Source organism: Hemitrygon akajei, chromosome 12 (assembly GCF_048418815.1).
Source record: "Hemitrygon akajei chromosome 12, sHemAka1.3, whole genome shotgun sequence".
Lineage (NCBI taxonomy): Eukaryota > Metazoa > Chordata > Chondrichthyes > Myliobatiformes > Dasyatidae > Hemitrygon > Hemitrygon akajei.
The window spans coordinates 27,188,895-27,204,647 of NC_133135.1; the positions used below are offsets into that span (position 1 = coordinate 27,188,895).

The window sequence follows — 15,753 nt, forward strand, 5'->3', positions numbered from 1 at the left end:
CTGCAAATTTGCCAACCCACCCTTCTACCCCCACATCCAGGTCATTAATAAAAATCACAAAAAGTAGAGGTCCCACAACAGATCCTTGTAGGACACCACTAGTCACAACCCTGCAATCTGAATGTACTCGCTCCACCACGACCCTCTGCCTTCTGCAGGCAAGCCAATTCTGAATCCACCTTGTCAAACTTCCCTGGATCCCATGCCTTCTGACTTATCAGACAAAGTATCAGTATTCACACTGAGATGGTTAATAGTATTCTAGCCTTGGAAACTGTTGAAATACACCTGATTATGTACTTCTGTGTTCTAATTCATTCTCGGTTTCAACATCTAGTAAAACAATTATTTCAAATTGTAGGCCAGCCCTTCTTCTTGAGGTTGGACATCTGTTGAGGCTGCAGGATCTAGGTTTGTGTATCCAGCTCTTATGGTTCCCTGTCTATGTTGGGGTTGAAGAACACAAGGCGGCAGACATCCTAGCCAGGCAATCACTTAAAACCAAGGATGTAAATGTAGTGGTGGTTTTGCATAAAGGGGAGGTAAAAGCCATAATTAAAAAGTCTATTTGAACACGGTGGCAACAAAGTTGGGATAAGAAGAAAGGATGGCATTTATATAAAATTCAGAAGACAATGGGAACTCAACTGGGAGATGGGTATAAAAGGAAAGAAGTTATACTTACATGTGTACGTATTCAATATACTCCGTTGAATAATTCCCTGTTCAGAAGTAATATGCATGATCGAGGCATTTGTAGGGAGTGCACTTGTCAAGAAACGGTGCAGCATATATTGTTTGTATGAAGTTCCTCCAAGGTGCAAAGGTAACGTCTAATTGCTAAATTAAGATCTTTGGGACAGACACAGTTTAACATGGAAAGTTAGGACATCTTTGCCATCGTAATGTATATAACTGCGGATATGACATTCTGAAAAGCAATAGACTTATTGATATTATTTGGGATCTTCTTGGGGAGGGGGTTAGTCGGTATTCTTCCTCTCTTGTTATTCCACACTCTACCTTAGTACGTGGCAGTAATATACCCTATGTTTGTCTGCAAGCACTATTAAATTTACAAGAACACTTATCACCTCCGAGTTTCTCACTTCATCACCACCACCCCCCACCCCGTCTCCCAGCAACCCAACCTCTCTGCACCAGGTTTCACTTTCATCACTGCATCTTGTACTTCTTCCCCTCCCCTTACTATCTTTTTCAGGCTTCTTCCTCTTTCCTTATCAGTCCAAATGGAAGATCTCCGCCCGAAACGTCGACTGTTTACTTCCGCCCATAGATGTTGTCTGACCTGCTGACTTCCTCCAGCATTTTGTGTTTGGCTAAGGTGCTTCTCTCTCAGCAACACAGGAGTATCTCCTGTATTTCTGTTCTTACTTCAGGTTTTTAACATATGTTAAAAATTCTCTCCACCCAGTCTTAAAAACTGTAGTGACAGACTTGAGATCGCCTTGGAAAGCCACATTATTAGAGTTGTGCATCCTCACGAGAGAAGTTTGTGCAATTCCTCCCTACTTTGATGATAGTATTGTGAGGTGCTACATTTGTCATTTGGAAACTGCTCAGCCGCTAAGTAATTATTACCATGCTGCAATATCATTGTAATTCGGCACTGTAAAGCCCCCAATCAACGTGACATTCATCAATCGCAGTTTACAGTCATGATGTTACAACAGTGACATCACAGTAGACTGACCCACAGTGAAAGTGGGGGAGACGCATTAAATTTCACTGCAAAAGATGCCAAGTTGTGAGAAATGGGAAACAGCTGGGTAGAGAAAAAGGACATCAGCTGGAGCGAGCAATGACTGCAGGTTAGTGGGCGGAGCCTTTTACTGCCCCGCATAAACATGGCGGCGCTGGCCCTTCTGTAGGCCTGAGCGGGGCAACGGGCTCTATCTGACTGGGTAGAACGTACCCGGTGTTGCACCAGCCTCCCTTCCCGTTGCTCAGGAGTCAGCTTCATCCGAGGAGGCGACAACTGGGAGACAGGTCCTGTTCTTGTAGAGGCGTAATCCCAGACCCGAGCGGCCGGGGCCGGGGCGGGTACCCGGGACGGTGGATTGAGAGATTCGGCCCAGTTCAGGCACTGGCTTTGGGTGACATTGAGGGTCAGAGCGGGATTATCTGAGTTGGCAACAGGAAAGTATCCGGAGAGAACTGGGTCAACGGCGAGGACTTGACGGGTCAGAGCTCGAGTGAGTTGTGGGGGGTGGGGGCAATGGAGAGGGAGAGAGTCTGGGAGGAGGGGGTATTGGCAGGTGCTGGAGAAGCCGAAGGACGCGGGGATCAGAGAGCTCGAATCTGAGGGTGTATCAGAATCGGGTTTATTTCCACTGACAGTCGTGAAATTTGTTTTGTGGCAGCAGTAAAATATACATTGTAACAAATAACTATGTTACAATTGTTATAAAGTCCAAAAGAGGGATAGCGAGCAAAGAGAACCCGGGATGAATATGGTGGGAGGCAGATAAAGCGGATCAAAGGGTAGAGATGAGTGTGTGAGGGGGAATCAGAGAGCTGGGGAGGGGATGCGCCTGCAAATTAGAGGGTAGAGGGAGCCCAGGGTTGGATAAGTGTGGGAGGCGGTGGTCAGAGGATCGATTGAACTCTGAATGACTATTGATTGATTCAGGGGTATACTGAGAAGTCGATATGAGTTGAGGGGGTCAGAGGGTATAGAGAGCTCGGGAATAGTATGGGGCATGTCAGAGGGCAGAGAAAGATCTCATGATGGGTATTGGATTAGGATGTACGGGGGGTGGGGCGGGTCAGAAGATGGAGAGAGCCCGAGAGGGTGTAAGGGATTGGTGGGAGTTGTCCACAATTCAGCGGTGTGATCGTACAGAACGATACACACATAATGCTGGAGGAACTCAGCAGGTCAGGCAAAGGGTCACAAACAGGAGAAAATCTGCATATGCTGGAAATCCAAAGCAACACCTTCAAGACGTGCTGGAGGAACTCGGCATGTCAGGCAGCGACCATGGAAAATAGAACACAGTCGAAGTTTCGGGCTGAGACAGGCAAAGCGTCTGTTCCTCCTCACTATAGATGCTGCCTGACCTTTTGAGTTCCTCCAGCATTTCTGTGTATATTACTCTAGATTTCCAGCATCGAATCTCAGGGGTGTAAGCTGCATACATACGTTGATAAGTTTTGAATATTTGAATCTGCAGAATCTCCTGTATTTATATTCGTAACAAACTGTCCCGCAGAGGTTGCAATGGGAAGTGATCGCTCCCCCTGTAGATCGCAGTAACCATAAGCCAGCCAGTGGTTTGAGTGATAATGTTAACCTACTGCGCCTGCACCAATCAACCAGTGGCTGTTACTGAATCCAGCTCGCTGTTAATTTAACGTTTCTCAAGCCAACGGCCCTTTTGGGAGGAAATTAGTTGAGCGTAGCTGGGGCTGGTGTTGCTGCCGCTCAATGTAACAGTCTTTCCTTGCTTTTCGCCTACTCCGCTGGTGTTTATAATGTTAAAATGTTTATGGCAGGGAATCGTCCATTTGACGTACTGTCCATTTTATGTATGTTTTTAGGGGTTGCTGATTTCACCTTGTTTACTTTCTGCTGGGGAGAATCAGGCACGTTTAACGTTGAAACATGCAGCATCCTAAACAAGTTCGAATTCTTCACTTAAATCGTTTCGACAAGCTCGAAAGAACGCTTTTTCGTCTCAAACAAGGTTAGTGTGTATTTAATAGCGGGCGTCCCTATGCAGACATCTGTTGCAAACTCAAATAAAAGAACTGGCAGACTGAGTTGAACTTGTGCGTGTTCGCTGACATTTATTTACCGTTTTGACTGTAAAGACCAATGTTTCAACGTCTATTTCCAGTGTTGATTGCTTCCGGTTTCTGATACATTTGCACATTGAAAACCTTTAGTACATGCGTGTCAGCAAATGCACTTTTTAAAGCATGTTTTAGATGTAGACATAGATAGCGAGTGGCTCGGTCTAATTTGGGAGCAATGTCAATGACTCAGTGTCGGTGTCAATATGGGCGGGGTAGAGATGCGTCTCCACCAAAGGAGGTGTAAGGCACTCCTTCCCTCTGCTAGCCTGCAGGTCACCCTTGGTCAAGGTGTAGCCTCCCCCCCCCCCCCCCAACCCCATCCCCACCTCCGATCACGGTCATGCTCGGCAATGTGAGCAGGTGGTGCGTATCCCAAGTCCTGGTTATGTGACCACTAACGCCAGGTAGATAAGCTCTGAAGAGTATTGATAATGACTGCTGTCACCCATCTTGTAAAGACACTGCCGGGAAGAAGGTAATGGCAAGCTACTTCTGTAGAAAAATTTGCCAGAAACATTCATGGTGAAAAGATCACCAATGTCATACAATGTTGATGATGTCAATGACCAATAGTAAAACTGCTATCACAGAAGTTCACTATCAACTAGTTGGCTTTTAGCATATCAGGTGCTATTTAATATTTTGTTGTTTTCAGCAAACACTGTGGATTGTATTCATAGGGTTAGTGGTTATGACTGTGCACTCTGTTTATTAAACCTGATTCTAATTGGAAACTTTGAAGTGGCAGAAGATTTCTTCCTGGGACAATCTATATAATATTTAAATACTGTGTGATGAACCTTTTACTGTCTTCTTTCCAGTTCTCTTTAACCCTAATGATTTCCCAGCCTGAATCCGTGCACTTGTTCAGATAGCACTGCTTTTCAACTTGGTAATTTTGCTTTGGCTGTAGCATTGGGTTCCTGTACCTGAACCTGTTCCAAATCTGAAAGGTCTGCTGTAGTTACACATAGTTTGAAAAGTTGACCAGAATACATGGCACTTGTCCTGCTATCCCCTACTCCACAGCATGCTCAACCATCCATAAATGAAGAAGAACTTATAGGTGTAGATATTTTTATCTTGAAGCTAATTGGGGAAAAGGGCAGGGGATGTTAGAGGTATTTGTGGGTGAGAGTCAGAGTTCCTGAGCTGCTGAATCTGTAGAGCAAGACATCCTGTAACTCCTTCAGCGAACTCTCCAACAAAAAGGCATCTCCATACAGCTTCTTCTGAATTTTCCCCGATGGGGCCTGCTTGTGATCTTGTGTTCAGAACAAACTTTTTGCTGCTCTGTGATTGGCTGTTATCCAAATTACTTCTCTCATTGGCGCAAAAAGTAACTGACATTTTGGGTTGCTCTTTTGATCAGCTCTTCCTTTTCAACACTTATTTGCCTGCTAAATTCTCTCTCTTTCCCCGAGACCATTGTCATTCTTCAGGAAAAAAAACTTACCGGTAAACTTGTTTCAGTTTCTTGTGGTTGAATGGCTAGGGTTCTGTGCATTTATCATTGAAGTCTGCTTTTGGTCCCCACTTAGGGCAAATGCACATTAGTTGTGTAATTTCAATTGCAGTTTATTAAGTAAGGTGGAAGGGTAAGTTTAATTGAGATTTACAAGGCAAGTCATTGAGACAACAATAAGTGTATGGGGTATACTATCATGAGAAGCGGTGGCAGCAGATACAATGACAATCTGCAGGAGGCATTTAAACAGGCACATGAACTGACAGGGAGTGGAGGAATATAGACTGTTAGTTTGGATTACATCATGGGGGGCACATGCATGATGGGCTGAAGGGTCTGTTCCTGTGCTGTATTGTTTTGTGTTCTTGAATGAAGTGCAGGAGATGGAGCCCCAGAGAGTTTAAAAGGAAACTGCTTTAAAACAAACAGCCAGGGATTCATAAAACTTTGTTTAGGGTACGGAAAACAGTAAGTAATGTAATACTAACAGTTTTAATAATTTTTATCAGGAAATTGATGAATAATACAGCTGAATGAAGGAACTGGATTATGAGGAGCTTGGGAGCTTGAGGGGCAGCTGAAGTCGCTGTGATCTATCAGTGTGTTCAACTAGTTTGTGTGTAATGTTTTGGGAAACTTCCAACCTGCAACTCGAGTGCTTCAGAGATAGAACAGATGGAGAAAATAAAAATAAACAGGTCTTCTACGAGATTCCAAGAAAGAGCTAAGGCTACATTGGGTGGCTCAACTTTCTATCAGAGGGTAAAGGTTGGGAGGTGAATAGTTGCAGGAGATTCTATGCTTTGAGGGTGGTATATTCTATCGATCAGCATTTCTGCAGGCATGAGTCTGTGATCATGTATTCCTCCCAGTGCTAGGGATGAAGATATCATATTAATGGATGGCTGCATGAAGTTTCAGAGAGGGTGAACTGCCAAAGGTGCATTTCAGTACCAATGCCATTGATTTTTTTTAAAAAACGGGATAACATCCTGCAAGAAGATTTCAAGAAGTTAGGAAAGGAATTCTGAAGCAGGACTTCAAGTCTGGCAATCTTCAGATACACTGAGTATAGAAATAGGAGAACAGACATGCTAAAAAGATGGTACAGGAGGAAGGGCTTTAGATTCCTAGGGTACAGACAGATGTATTAATGAACAACATGCACAAAACCCACTACTTTTTAATGAAGTTGGATAGTAATTTGGTTCAGTTGAAACCAAGTTATTGTACTTGAGTAAAGTAAGTTTTGGAGTTCTGGCTTCCGTGCCCCTTCCTTTCCATTCCTGATGAAGGGACTTGGCTTAAAATGTTGCCTGTTTGTTCCTCTCCATAGATGCTACCTCACTTGCTGTGCTTTTCTAGCATTTTGTGTGTGTTGCTCAAATTATGAAGGAGTGTGTTACCTTCGGTAAATAGAACTTGAAGAAGATGGTGCCAGCGAACAACACTACCACGGGTGACATCCTCAAGATGGTCCACAAAACTGCCGCTTTCACTTCTTCTACGTCTTTTTCTTTCAAATCTGGTTCTGGTACTTTTGGAGCCTGTGATCTACAGTTTGATGGTGGGTTTTTGGGCCAATTAAGCAATCTGGCAGTTTGCTGTCTCCAAGAAGGTTCAGGGACACGAGCAGCCTCCTTGAGGCCAGGCAGCTTGGACATGGAGCGAGGGCCCATGATCGACTCCATTTCTTACTGATCTCACTGATTAAAACATCAAAAAGAATTGAAAACATTGTGGCACATGGCAAAGGGAAGTGAGTGTTCTGTGCTGTCTACCATCCCCTTGCTCGCTGCTGCCAAAGGTGTCTGCATGTGACAGTGTGTCTCTATCTCTCTCACTCGCTGCTCTCGAAGGAAGGTCCCTGCGTTCAAGTAATCTCTCACACCCTCAATGCTGTCAGAGGATGGTGCCGGAGCAAGATTTAATAGATGCAATTTGTGGATTGGACTGTAGTCCACATTGTGATGTTTTTTTTTGGGGGGGGGGCTTTGAATCAAAGCTGAGCTGAATATGGACTCTTTTGTTTTTACGTTTTATATTCTGTGTTTATGTTCATTATTTTAGTTGCCATTTGCGTGGAATTGTTTGATGTTTTTCTTTGTGTTCTGTGGTTTTCTTTGTTTTGTTACTGTGGGAAGACTCGTCTCATGGTTGTACACTGAATGCATAATTTGATAATAAATATACTTTAAGTCCTTTGAAACTAAATCAAAAGGTACAATAGTAACCTAACAATAGGTAAGTTTTAAGGAGTTGACTTATAGTTTTAAAATCATATTCATTTCTTTCAAGGCAAAACAAAATAACAGGAAAAGTGATCCAGCTTTGGCTATGAAGAGGATTCAAGGATGGTACTGAATTAAAGGAAATGTATTTTTTTCAGAAGCAGAAAGTTTTAAAATAGGGAAAACATTCAGGTTTCAACAAAAGAGAATCAAGACATTGTTAAGGAAAGGAGAAATAGATTTTTTTAATATAAAGCAGGCCAGTGAGAAACAATGAAACAACTTTTACAGTCTGTTTCTATATTTTATCAATGAAAGAAAAGATTAGCAAAAGTTAATGTTTCCATAATGAATGAGACAGGATAAGAACATGGCAGAGAAATTAATCATAGAAGTCATCATGGTCCATTAGTATGATTCAATGTTTAATAGATAATGTCTCAGGAAGTGGCCAGCCTTCAAGGGAAGAAGCAGAGACTTCCTAAAAATGGTGGAGAACTACAGATTTAGAGAAAATGGAGAACACAAAGAAATTGGCATTTGTGAACTTGTACTGTGGGAATTATTGAACTCAAAGCTCTTTAAGTCCCCAGCACCTGATAACCTTCATCCCAGGATTTTCAATGAAATAGTTTTGAAAGTCAAATACATACCAATTATCCAAATTTTCATAGATCCTATAACAGTTCTCACAAATTGGAAAGTAGTAAATATAATCTGATTATTTAAGAAAGGAAGGGGAGAAAAGTCATGGAATTGTGGATCAGCTAACTTGGTGCCAGTACTTTGAAAAAAATTCTACGACCTATTATGTAAGTGACAAAGAGGCATTGGAAAATAATAGTGCAGTTGGATTGAGTTGTCTTTAGTTTATAACTAAAATTTCCTTGACAAATCTGACTGTTTTGGAACTGAAACCAGCAGAATAGTTGAGTTGTTGGATGCGTCTGTGCTTCCAGAAGACCATTCTATTGGATGTTACCTCAGGTGATAAGCACAGTTATAGCACATAGTTTGTGGTTAATGGTGTGGAGTGAGAATTAATTAATGGTCAAAATAAAGCAGTAGGAATAAAGCTGTAATTTCTGGCTCGGAAAGCTGTGACTAGAAAAATACCATAGTATTTGGTGCTAACCTCCAGCTATACCTAACCTCTTTCAATGATCTGGATGAAAGGATCCAATGTAACATACCTAGATTGCTGATAATGCAAACCTAGGTGACAGTGTTGACTGAGCAAGATGCAGAGAGGAGTCTTGGATATAGACAGGCTGGGTGAGTGAACAAGGCTTTTAAAATGGAAGGATGCATATTCTTTTGCTTTGCTTAAAAAAAAAGAAAAAAATTGTTAAGGGTGAGGCACTGAAAGATGTAAGTTTTCAGAAGAATCTTGGGTATACTTGTATATGAATTACTGTAACTTGCTGTGCAATCTCAAAAGGCAATTAATAGGAAAAATAGTAGTTTGGCCTTCATTGCAAGTAGATTGATACAGTTCTATAGAGCCACAGCGAGGCTACATCTGGCATATCATGCACAGGTCTTGTCCGTTTCCCAAGAAATATACTACTACTACTACTTTGTAAGCCAACCAGCCCTACTGGGGCATAGGTGGCCAACAGCTGCTCGGCAGAGTTCTCTGTCCTGGAAAGACTGAAAGGCTGTCCGGGATGTGGCCCATCAAAGATCCTTTCTGTCCCAGGGATGAGGTCTTCAGAACTTTCTGTAACGCTGTTCTTTTACAGGATGGGGTTGTAGCCCCATGCCCAACCCTCCTCCTCTAGCATCTAGGTTTGGGACAGTACATGGCGGAGTTGAGGATATCCTTGTGATAGATGAGATCAGGAAATGCAGCAAAGGTTCAAAAGTTCATTTTGTTTTCGAAGTATGCATGTACAATACAACTCTGGCATTTGTCTGCGCTAAATCGCCATGAAATACAGGAAAACCACAGGAATCATTGAAAGAAAAGACATCAACACCACACCCCCACGTGAAAAACCCATGCCCCATTTGTGGTCTTCTGCAAGAGGCAGCCCATGCTCGTAGTCTGCTCCAGGGATAACAGTGCACCAGAACACTTGATCGAACTTCAAACTGCACATCACAGGCTCCAATAGTCTCCAAAACCGATAGAAGCCAAGGTCTGGCAGATGGAATGCAACGTTGATAAATGTGAGACCATCCAATTTGGAAGGGATAATAGCAGAGCAGATTATTATTTAAATAGTGAAATATTGCAGCATGCTGTTGTGCAGAGGGACTTGGGAGTGCTTGTTCATGAATCGCAAAAAGTTGGCTTGCAGGTGCAACAGGTTATTAAGAAGACAAACAGAATGCTGGCCTTTATTGCTAGAGGGATTGAACTCAATTGGAAAATGCAAGGGGGGTAGATGGGGCTGAATTTGTCAGGTGTGTTCAACAAGGATTATTGACACAGTATGTGGACCAGCCGATGAGAGGAGAGGCTATACTGGATCTAGTTTTGGGTAATGAACCTGGTCAGGTGACAGACCTCTTGGTGGGGGAGCATTTTGGTGAGAGTGACCACAACTCCCTTAGCTTCAGCATAGCTATGGAAAGGGATAAAATCAGACAAAATGGTAAAGTGCTTAACTGGGGAAGGGCTAACTTTGAAGGGATGAGGCAGGAACTAGCGAGAGTAAATTAGAAATAGATGTTCAAAGGGGAAAGCACAGAAGTAATGTCGGAGAAGTTTAGGGACCACTTGAGCTGGGTTCAGGATAGGTTTGTCCCACTGAGGCAAAGAAAAAATGGCAGGAAAAGGGAACCGTGGCTGACGAAACTTGTGAGGCAACTCGTCAAGAGGAAAAAGGAAGCATATGTTAGATATAAGAAGCAGGAAGTAGGAGGGGCTTATGAGAAATATAGGGCAGCCAGGAAGGAGCTAAAGAAAAGACTTGGGAGAGCTCGAAGGGGGCATGAGAAGGCCTTGGCATGTAGGATTAAGGAGAACCGCAAGGCATTCTATGCGTATGTGAAGAATAGGAGGATGACGAGAACGAAGGTGGGACCGCTAAAGGATAAAGAGGGCAACATGTGCCTGGAGGTGGAGGAGGTTGGGGAAGTCCTAAGTGAATACTTTGCTTCAGTATTCACAAGTGAAAAGGATCTTGATCACGATGAGGTTGAAGTAGAGCGGGCCTGTGTGCTGGACAATATGGAGATTAAGGAAGAAGTGCTGGATCTTCTTAAAAACATTAAGATTGATAAATCCCCAGGGCCGGATATGATACACCCCAGGTTGTTGTGGGAATTGAGAGAAGAGATCGCAGGAGCATTAGCCATGATCTTTGAATCCTCTTTGGCTGCAGGGGAAGTGCCAGTGGACTGGAAAATGTCAAATGTAGTTCCCTTGTTTAAAAAAGGTAATAGGGAGAAACCTGGGAACTATAGACCCATGACTCTTGCATCAGTGTTATGCAAACTACTGGAAATGATTCTTAAGGATAGGGTCTATGAGCATTTGGAGAAGTACAATCTACTCATGGATAGTCAACATGGCTTTGTGAAGGGAAGATCATGCCTCACAAGCCTGATTGAGTTTTTTGAAGAGGTGACAAAAGAAATTGTTGAGGGTAGGGCAGTAGATGTGGTCTACATGGACTTTAGCAAAGCATTTGACAAGGTCCCTCATGAGAGACTCATCCAGAAAGTCATGAGGTATGGGATAAGTGGAACCTTGGCTGTTTGGATAAAAAATTGGCTTAAAGGAAGAAAGCAGAGGGTAGTTGTAGAAGGAAAGTATTCTGCCTGGAGGTTGGTGAATAGTGGAGTGCCACAGGGATCTGTACTGGGACCCCTGCTATTTGTGATTTTTATAAATGACCTGGATGTAGAGGCGGAAGGATGGGTGAGTAAGTTTGCGGATGACACGAAGATTGGAGGAGTTGTGGATGGAGCTGTTGGTTGTCAAAGGTTACAAGAGGATATAGACTGGATGCAGAGTTGGGCAGAAAAGTGGCAGATGGAGTTCAATCTGGATAAGTGTGAGGTGATGCATTTTGGAAGGACAAACCAGAAGACTGAGTACAGGGTTAATGGTCAGTTACTTAAGAGTGTGGATGAACAAAGGGACCTTGGGGTTCAAATCCATACATCCCTCAAGGTCGCTGCACAGGTTGATAGGATAGTTAAGAAGGCCTATGGGATGCTATGCTTCAGTAACAGGGGGATTGAGTTCAAGAGTAGAGAGGTCATGTTGCAACTCTACAAATCAATGGTGAGACCCCACTTAGAGTATTGTGTTCAGTTCTGATCACCTCATTATAGGAAAGATGTGGAAGCTATGGAGAGGGTGCAGATGAGATTTACCAGGATGTTGCCTGGATTGGAGAACAAGTCACATGAAGCAAGGTTAACAGAGCTGGGACTTTTCTCTTTGGAGCGTAGAAGAATGAGAGGGGATTTGATAGAGGTCTACAAGATTATGAGAGGCATAGATAGGGTGGATTGCCAGTACCTGTTTCCCAGAGCACCAATAGCAAACACCAGAGGACATATGTACAAAATTAAGGGAGGGAAGTTTAGGGGAGACATCAGGGATAAGTTTTTTTACACAGAGGTTGGGAGTGCCTGGAATGACTTGCCAGGGATGGTGGTGGAGGCTAAAATATTAGAGTATTTAAGAGCCTCTTGGACAGGCACATGGATGAAAGAAAAATGGAGGGTTATGGGGTAGTGTGGGTTTAGTACTTTTTTTAAAGGATTATATGGGTCAGCACAACATGGAGGGCTGAAGGTCCTGTACTGTGCTGTAGTGTTCTATGGTTCAAGAGCAGGGAGGTCATGCTGCAACTATACAGGGCACTGGTGAGGCCACACCTGGAGTACTGTGTGCAGTTCTTCCTACTTGAGGAAGGATACACTGGCTTTGGAGGCAATGCAAAGGAGGTTCACCAGGTTGATTCCAGGGATGAAGGGGTTAACCTATGAGGAGCGATTGAGTCGTCTGGGACTATACTATCTGGAGTTTAAAAGAATGAGAGGGGATGTTATAGAAACATACAAAATTTTGAAAGGGATAGATAAGATAGAAGTAGGAAAGTTGTTTCCGTTGGTAGGTGAGACTAGAGCTAGGGGACATTGCATCAAGATTCAGGGGAGAAGAATTAGGACGGAGATGAAGAGAAACTGTTTTTCCCAGAGAGTGGTGAATCTGTGGAATTCTCTGCCCAGGGAAGTAGTTGAGGCTTCCTCACTAAATATATTTAAGAAGCAGATAGGTTTTTACATAGTAGGGGAATTAAAGATTATGGGGAAAAGGCAGGTAGATGGAGCTGAGTTTATGGACAGATCAGCCGTGATCTTATTGAATGGTGGGGCAGGCTTGATGGGCCGGATGGCCTACTCGTGCTCCTATTTCTTATGTTCTTATGAAACACAAACAAGACAAAAAGAACAAGCAGAAGGTGTAGAAAAAGTTAAATAATTGAACAGTTTGACTATCTGGAAGGTGTTACCTGAGGAATGATTGTTCGCTGGTGCCGTCTTGACTTGGAGACCAAGTAAAGGTTAGGTTCCAAAAGAAATGATTGCTGAACTTTCACCATTATCATGATCTACCTCTATATCCCTTCATTCCATTGATAGATGTATATATAAATCATCTACCAATACCTGTTTAGAATCAATGGTGAGCCTCCACTCACCATTTCAGAGACTCATCATCCTTTAAGTGAAGAACATTCACTTAAGTTGATAATGGGGTGGGGGTAAAGAGGTTGTTAGTCTGGAATATGTTATTATTTGGTAACTTTTTTTGTGGTAATATTACTTTGAGTCATACATGCTGTGTTGCGCACATTGGTCCGTAGGATTGTGATTTAATTTGACAGTACACATATATATGATCATAAGCTTGAACTTGTATTTGCTGTACATTATCGTGCATTGATTGAGAGCTGCATTTCCCACATTTTCATGGAGTTGAATTTAACAAGTATTTTAACTGTGAATTCCATTGGTATGTCCTGAGGGCACAAGTGATGCTGAATGCGAATTATTGCCTCTGAGCCACAGGGATGAAATTTTTTTCAAGGATTGACACATTGTATGCCTGATACACCATATTGTGTGCCTTTCATAGGATTAGATTTTAAAGGCAGAATTGTTCGAGGTGCATTCACTAACGTGTAAAAGTGAGCTGGATGAATATGAAATGAATATAGGAATGTGAGGAGAGGGTGTGATTGCATGGGGAGCAGCATGCAAATAGTTAGATTTGTTGTTGTGCAGCCAAGCTGCATTTGATAGGCTAATAACCACCTATTGTGCTCTGAAGATGTATCTGTTTTTTTTAAATCAAGAAATTTGATTTCTATTTGGCCAAAATGTTAAAATTAATTACTGTATTGATAATTTTTCTTAATCACTTGCAAAACTGTGCAATTCATTCACTCATTTAATTCTGCTGTTAAGACAATTAATCTGGTTGAGTGCCTGATGAGACAGATTATTTTCAACCAAAGCAACACTTGTTTTATCTTTTGTCTTCAAGGGTATGAGCTGCAGTTTCGGCTTGGTCCATCTTTACAAGGAAAAGATATCCATGTGTACACAAGCTATCCAGTTGACAAAGGAATCTTTGACCGTCATCAGTTTCATATACTTGAGTGGCAGAATACAACAGGAGGAGATGACTCTGATAAATTCTGTGCAATCAATCTTCAGATTTCTGGATCATTTCAGTTTTATTTTACCTATGGGTGAGCTCAAATGAATATTTCCTTCCTATTCATAAGCAATCAATTAACCTATTAAAAATGATTTCACAATTATAATCAGTGTTGTCCTTCCAGTTCTCTCTGTTAAGGCTGCTGAGAGAATCTAAATCAGATTTAATATCACTGATGTATGTCATGAAAGTCTATGTTTTACAGCAGCATTATAGTGCAATACATAAAATATTATAAATTACAATTTTAATACATATATTTTTATTATATATATATATTATATAAATAAAACAAATTAGGTAGTGCAAAATTAGGTACCATGGTAAGGTAGTGTTCATAGCTTGGTTCATTGACTGTATAGAAATCTGATGGTGGAGGGGTAGAAATTGTTCCTAAACAGGTAGGGTGTGTGTGTGTGTATGTATGTATGTATGTATGTATGTGTATATATATATATATATATATATGTGTGTGTGTGTAGAACATATTTGCAATACAAAGAGAAATAGAACAAGGAGTAGGCGTTGTGCCTCCTCTGCCATTAAAAATGATGGCGTAACTTTTAACTGGCTATCACTTTCCTGTGTTAACTCCCTTATTTCCATAATATCCAGTTATCTATTGATCTAAGTATGCTCAGTAAATCAGAATCAAGTTTAGAATCAGCATTTGACATGAAATTTTTTGACTTTGTGGCAGCAGTACAATGCAATACATAATAGAGGAGAAAAACTGAATTACAGTAAGTATTAATTATATGTTAAATAGAAAAAAAAGTAGGAATTTTAAAAAAAAAAGTAGAGGTAGTGTTCATGGGTTCAATGTCCATTCAGAGATCAGATGGCGAAGCTGTACCTGAATCATTGGGTGTGTGCCTTCATGTTTCCCTTCCTCCTTCCTGATTGTATCAGTGAGAACAAGGGGTGACCTGGGTGATGGGGTCCTTTAATGAAGGACGCCACCTTTTTGGGGCATCACTCCTTGAAGATGTCTTGGGTGCTACGGAGGCTAGTGCTCATGATGGAGATGACCAGGCTTACTTTGATCCTGTGAAGTGGCCCCACCATCCAAGACTGTGATGCAGCCAGTTAAAATGCTTTCCACAGTACATCTGTAGAAACTTTTTGTGAAATAAATCTCCACAGCCCACAATTCCAAGGATTCACCACCCTCGGGGGAAGACTTGTTTCCTGTATTCTCAGTTCTGAATCCATCTGTTGTTGCTTTTTTTTTCTGCATTACTTTGATGTACCAGTGTAATGAAAAGACCAATATAGATGGCATGCAAAACAAAGTTTTTCACTGTACCTCAGTATATGTGATAATAATAAACCAACTATTATTACTTTTATTCTTAGTTTGAGGCTGTTAACTCTGATTCTAGGTATCCAGCCTGGAAAACATCCTCCCTGCATTTTCCCTACTAACCTTCATGCGAATTGTATGTTTCTTTAAAACTTGAGAGTATAGACCCATTCTGCTTAGTCTGTTCTCGCAGGACAATCTCAACATCCCAGGAATCAATTTATTTCTA

General features: G+C 41.9%; 1 protein-coding gene across 4 annotated transcripts in view; it reads left to right on the top strand.

Annotated features, from left to right (window-relative positions):
- Window positions 1-1,866: 1,866 nt before the first annotated feature.
- agla (amylo-alpha-1, 6-glucosidase, 4-alpha-glucanotransferase a) overlaps window positions 1,867-15,753 on the top strand; it is a 103,345-nt gene continuing 89,458 nt past the window's right edge. The window contains exons 1-3 of one of the 4 annotated variants that reach the window (XM_073062759.1): window positions 1,867-2,010; window positions 3,565-3,710; window positions 14,042-14,249. In XM_073062759.1, the coding sequence (XP_072918860.1) occupies window positions 3,629-3,710; window positions 14,042-14,249 (290 nt within the window). In that variant the 5' untranslated portion in view covers window positions 1,867-2,010; window positions 3,565-3,628. Of the gene's footprint in view, window positions 2,011-2,039; window positions 2,217-3,021; window positions 3,150-3,310; window positions 3,454-3,564; window positions 3,711-14,041; window positions 14,250-15,753 lie in introns of those variants that run through there. The other 3 variants (XM_073062760.1, XM_073062761.1, XM_073062758.1) reach the window with 3 other exon arrangements.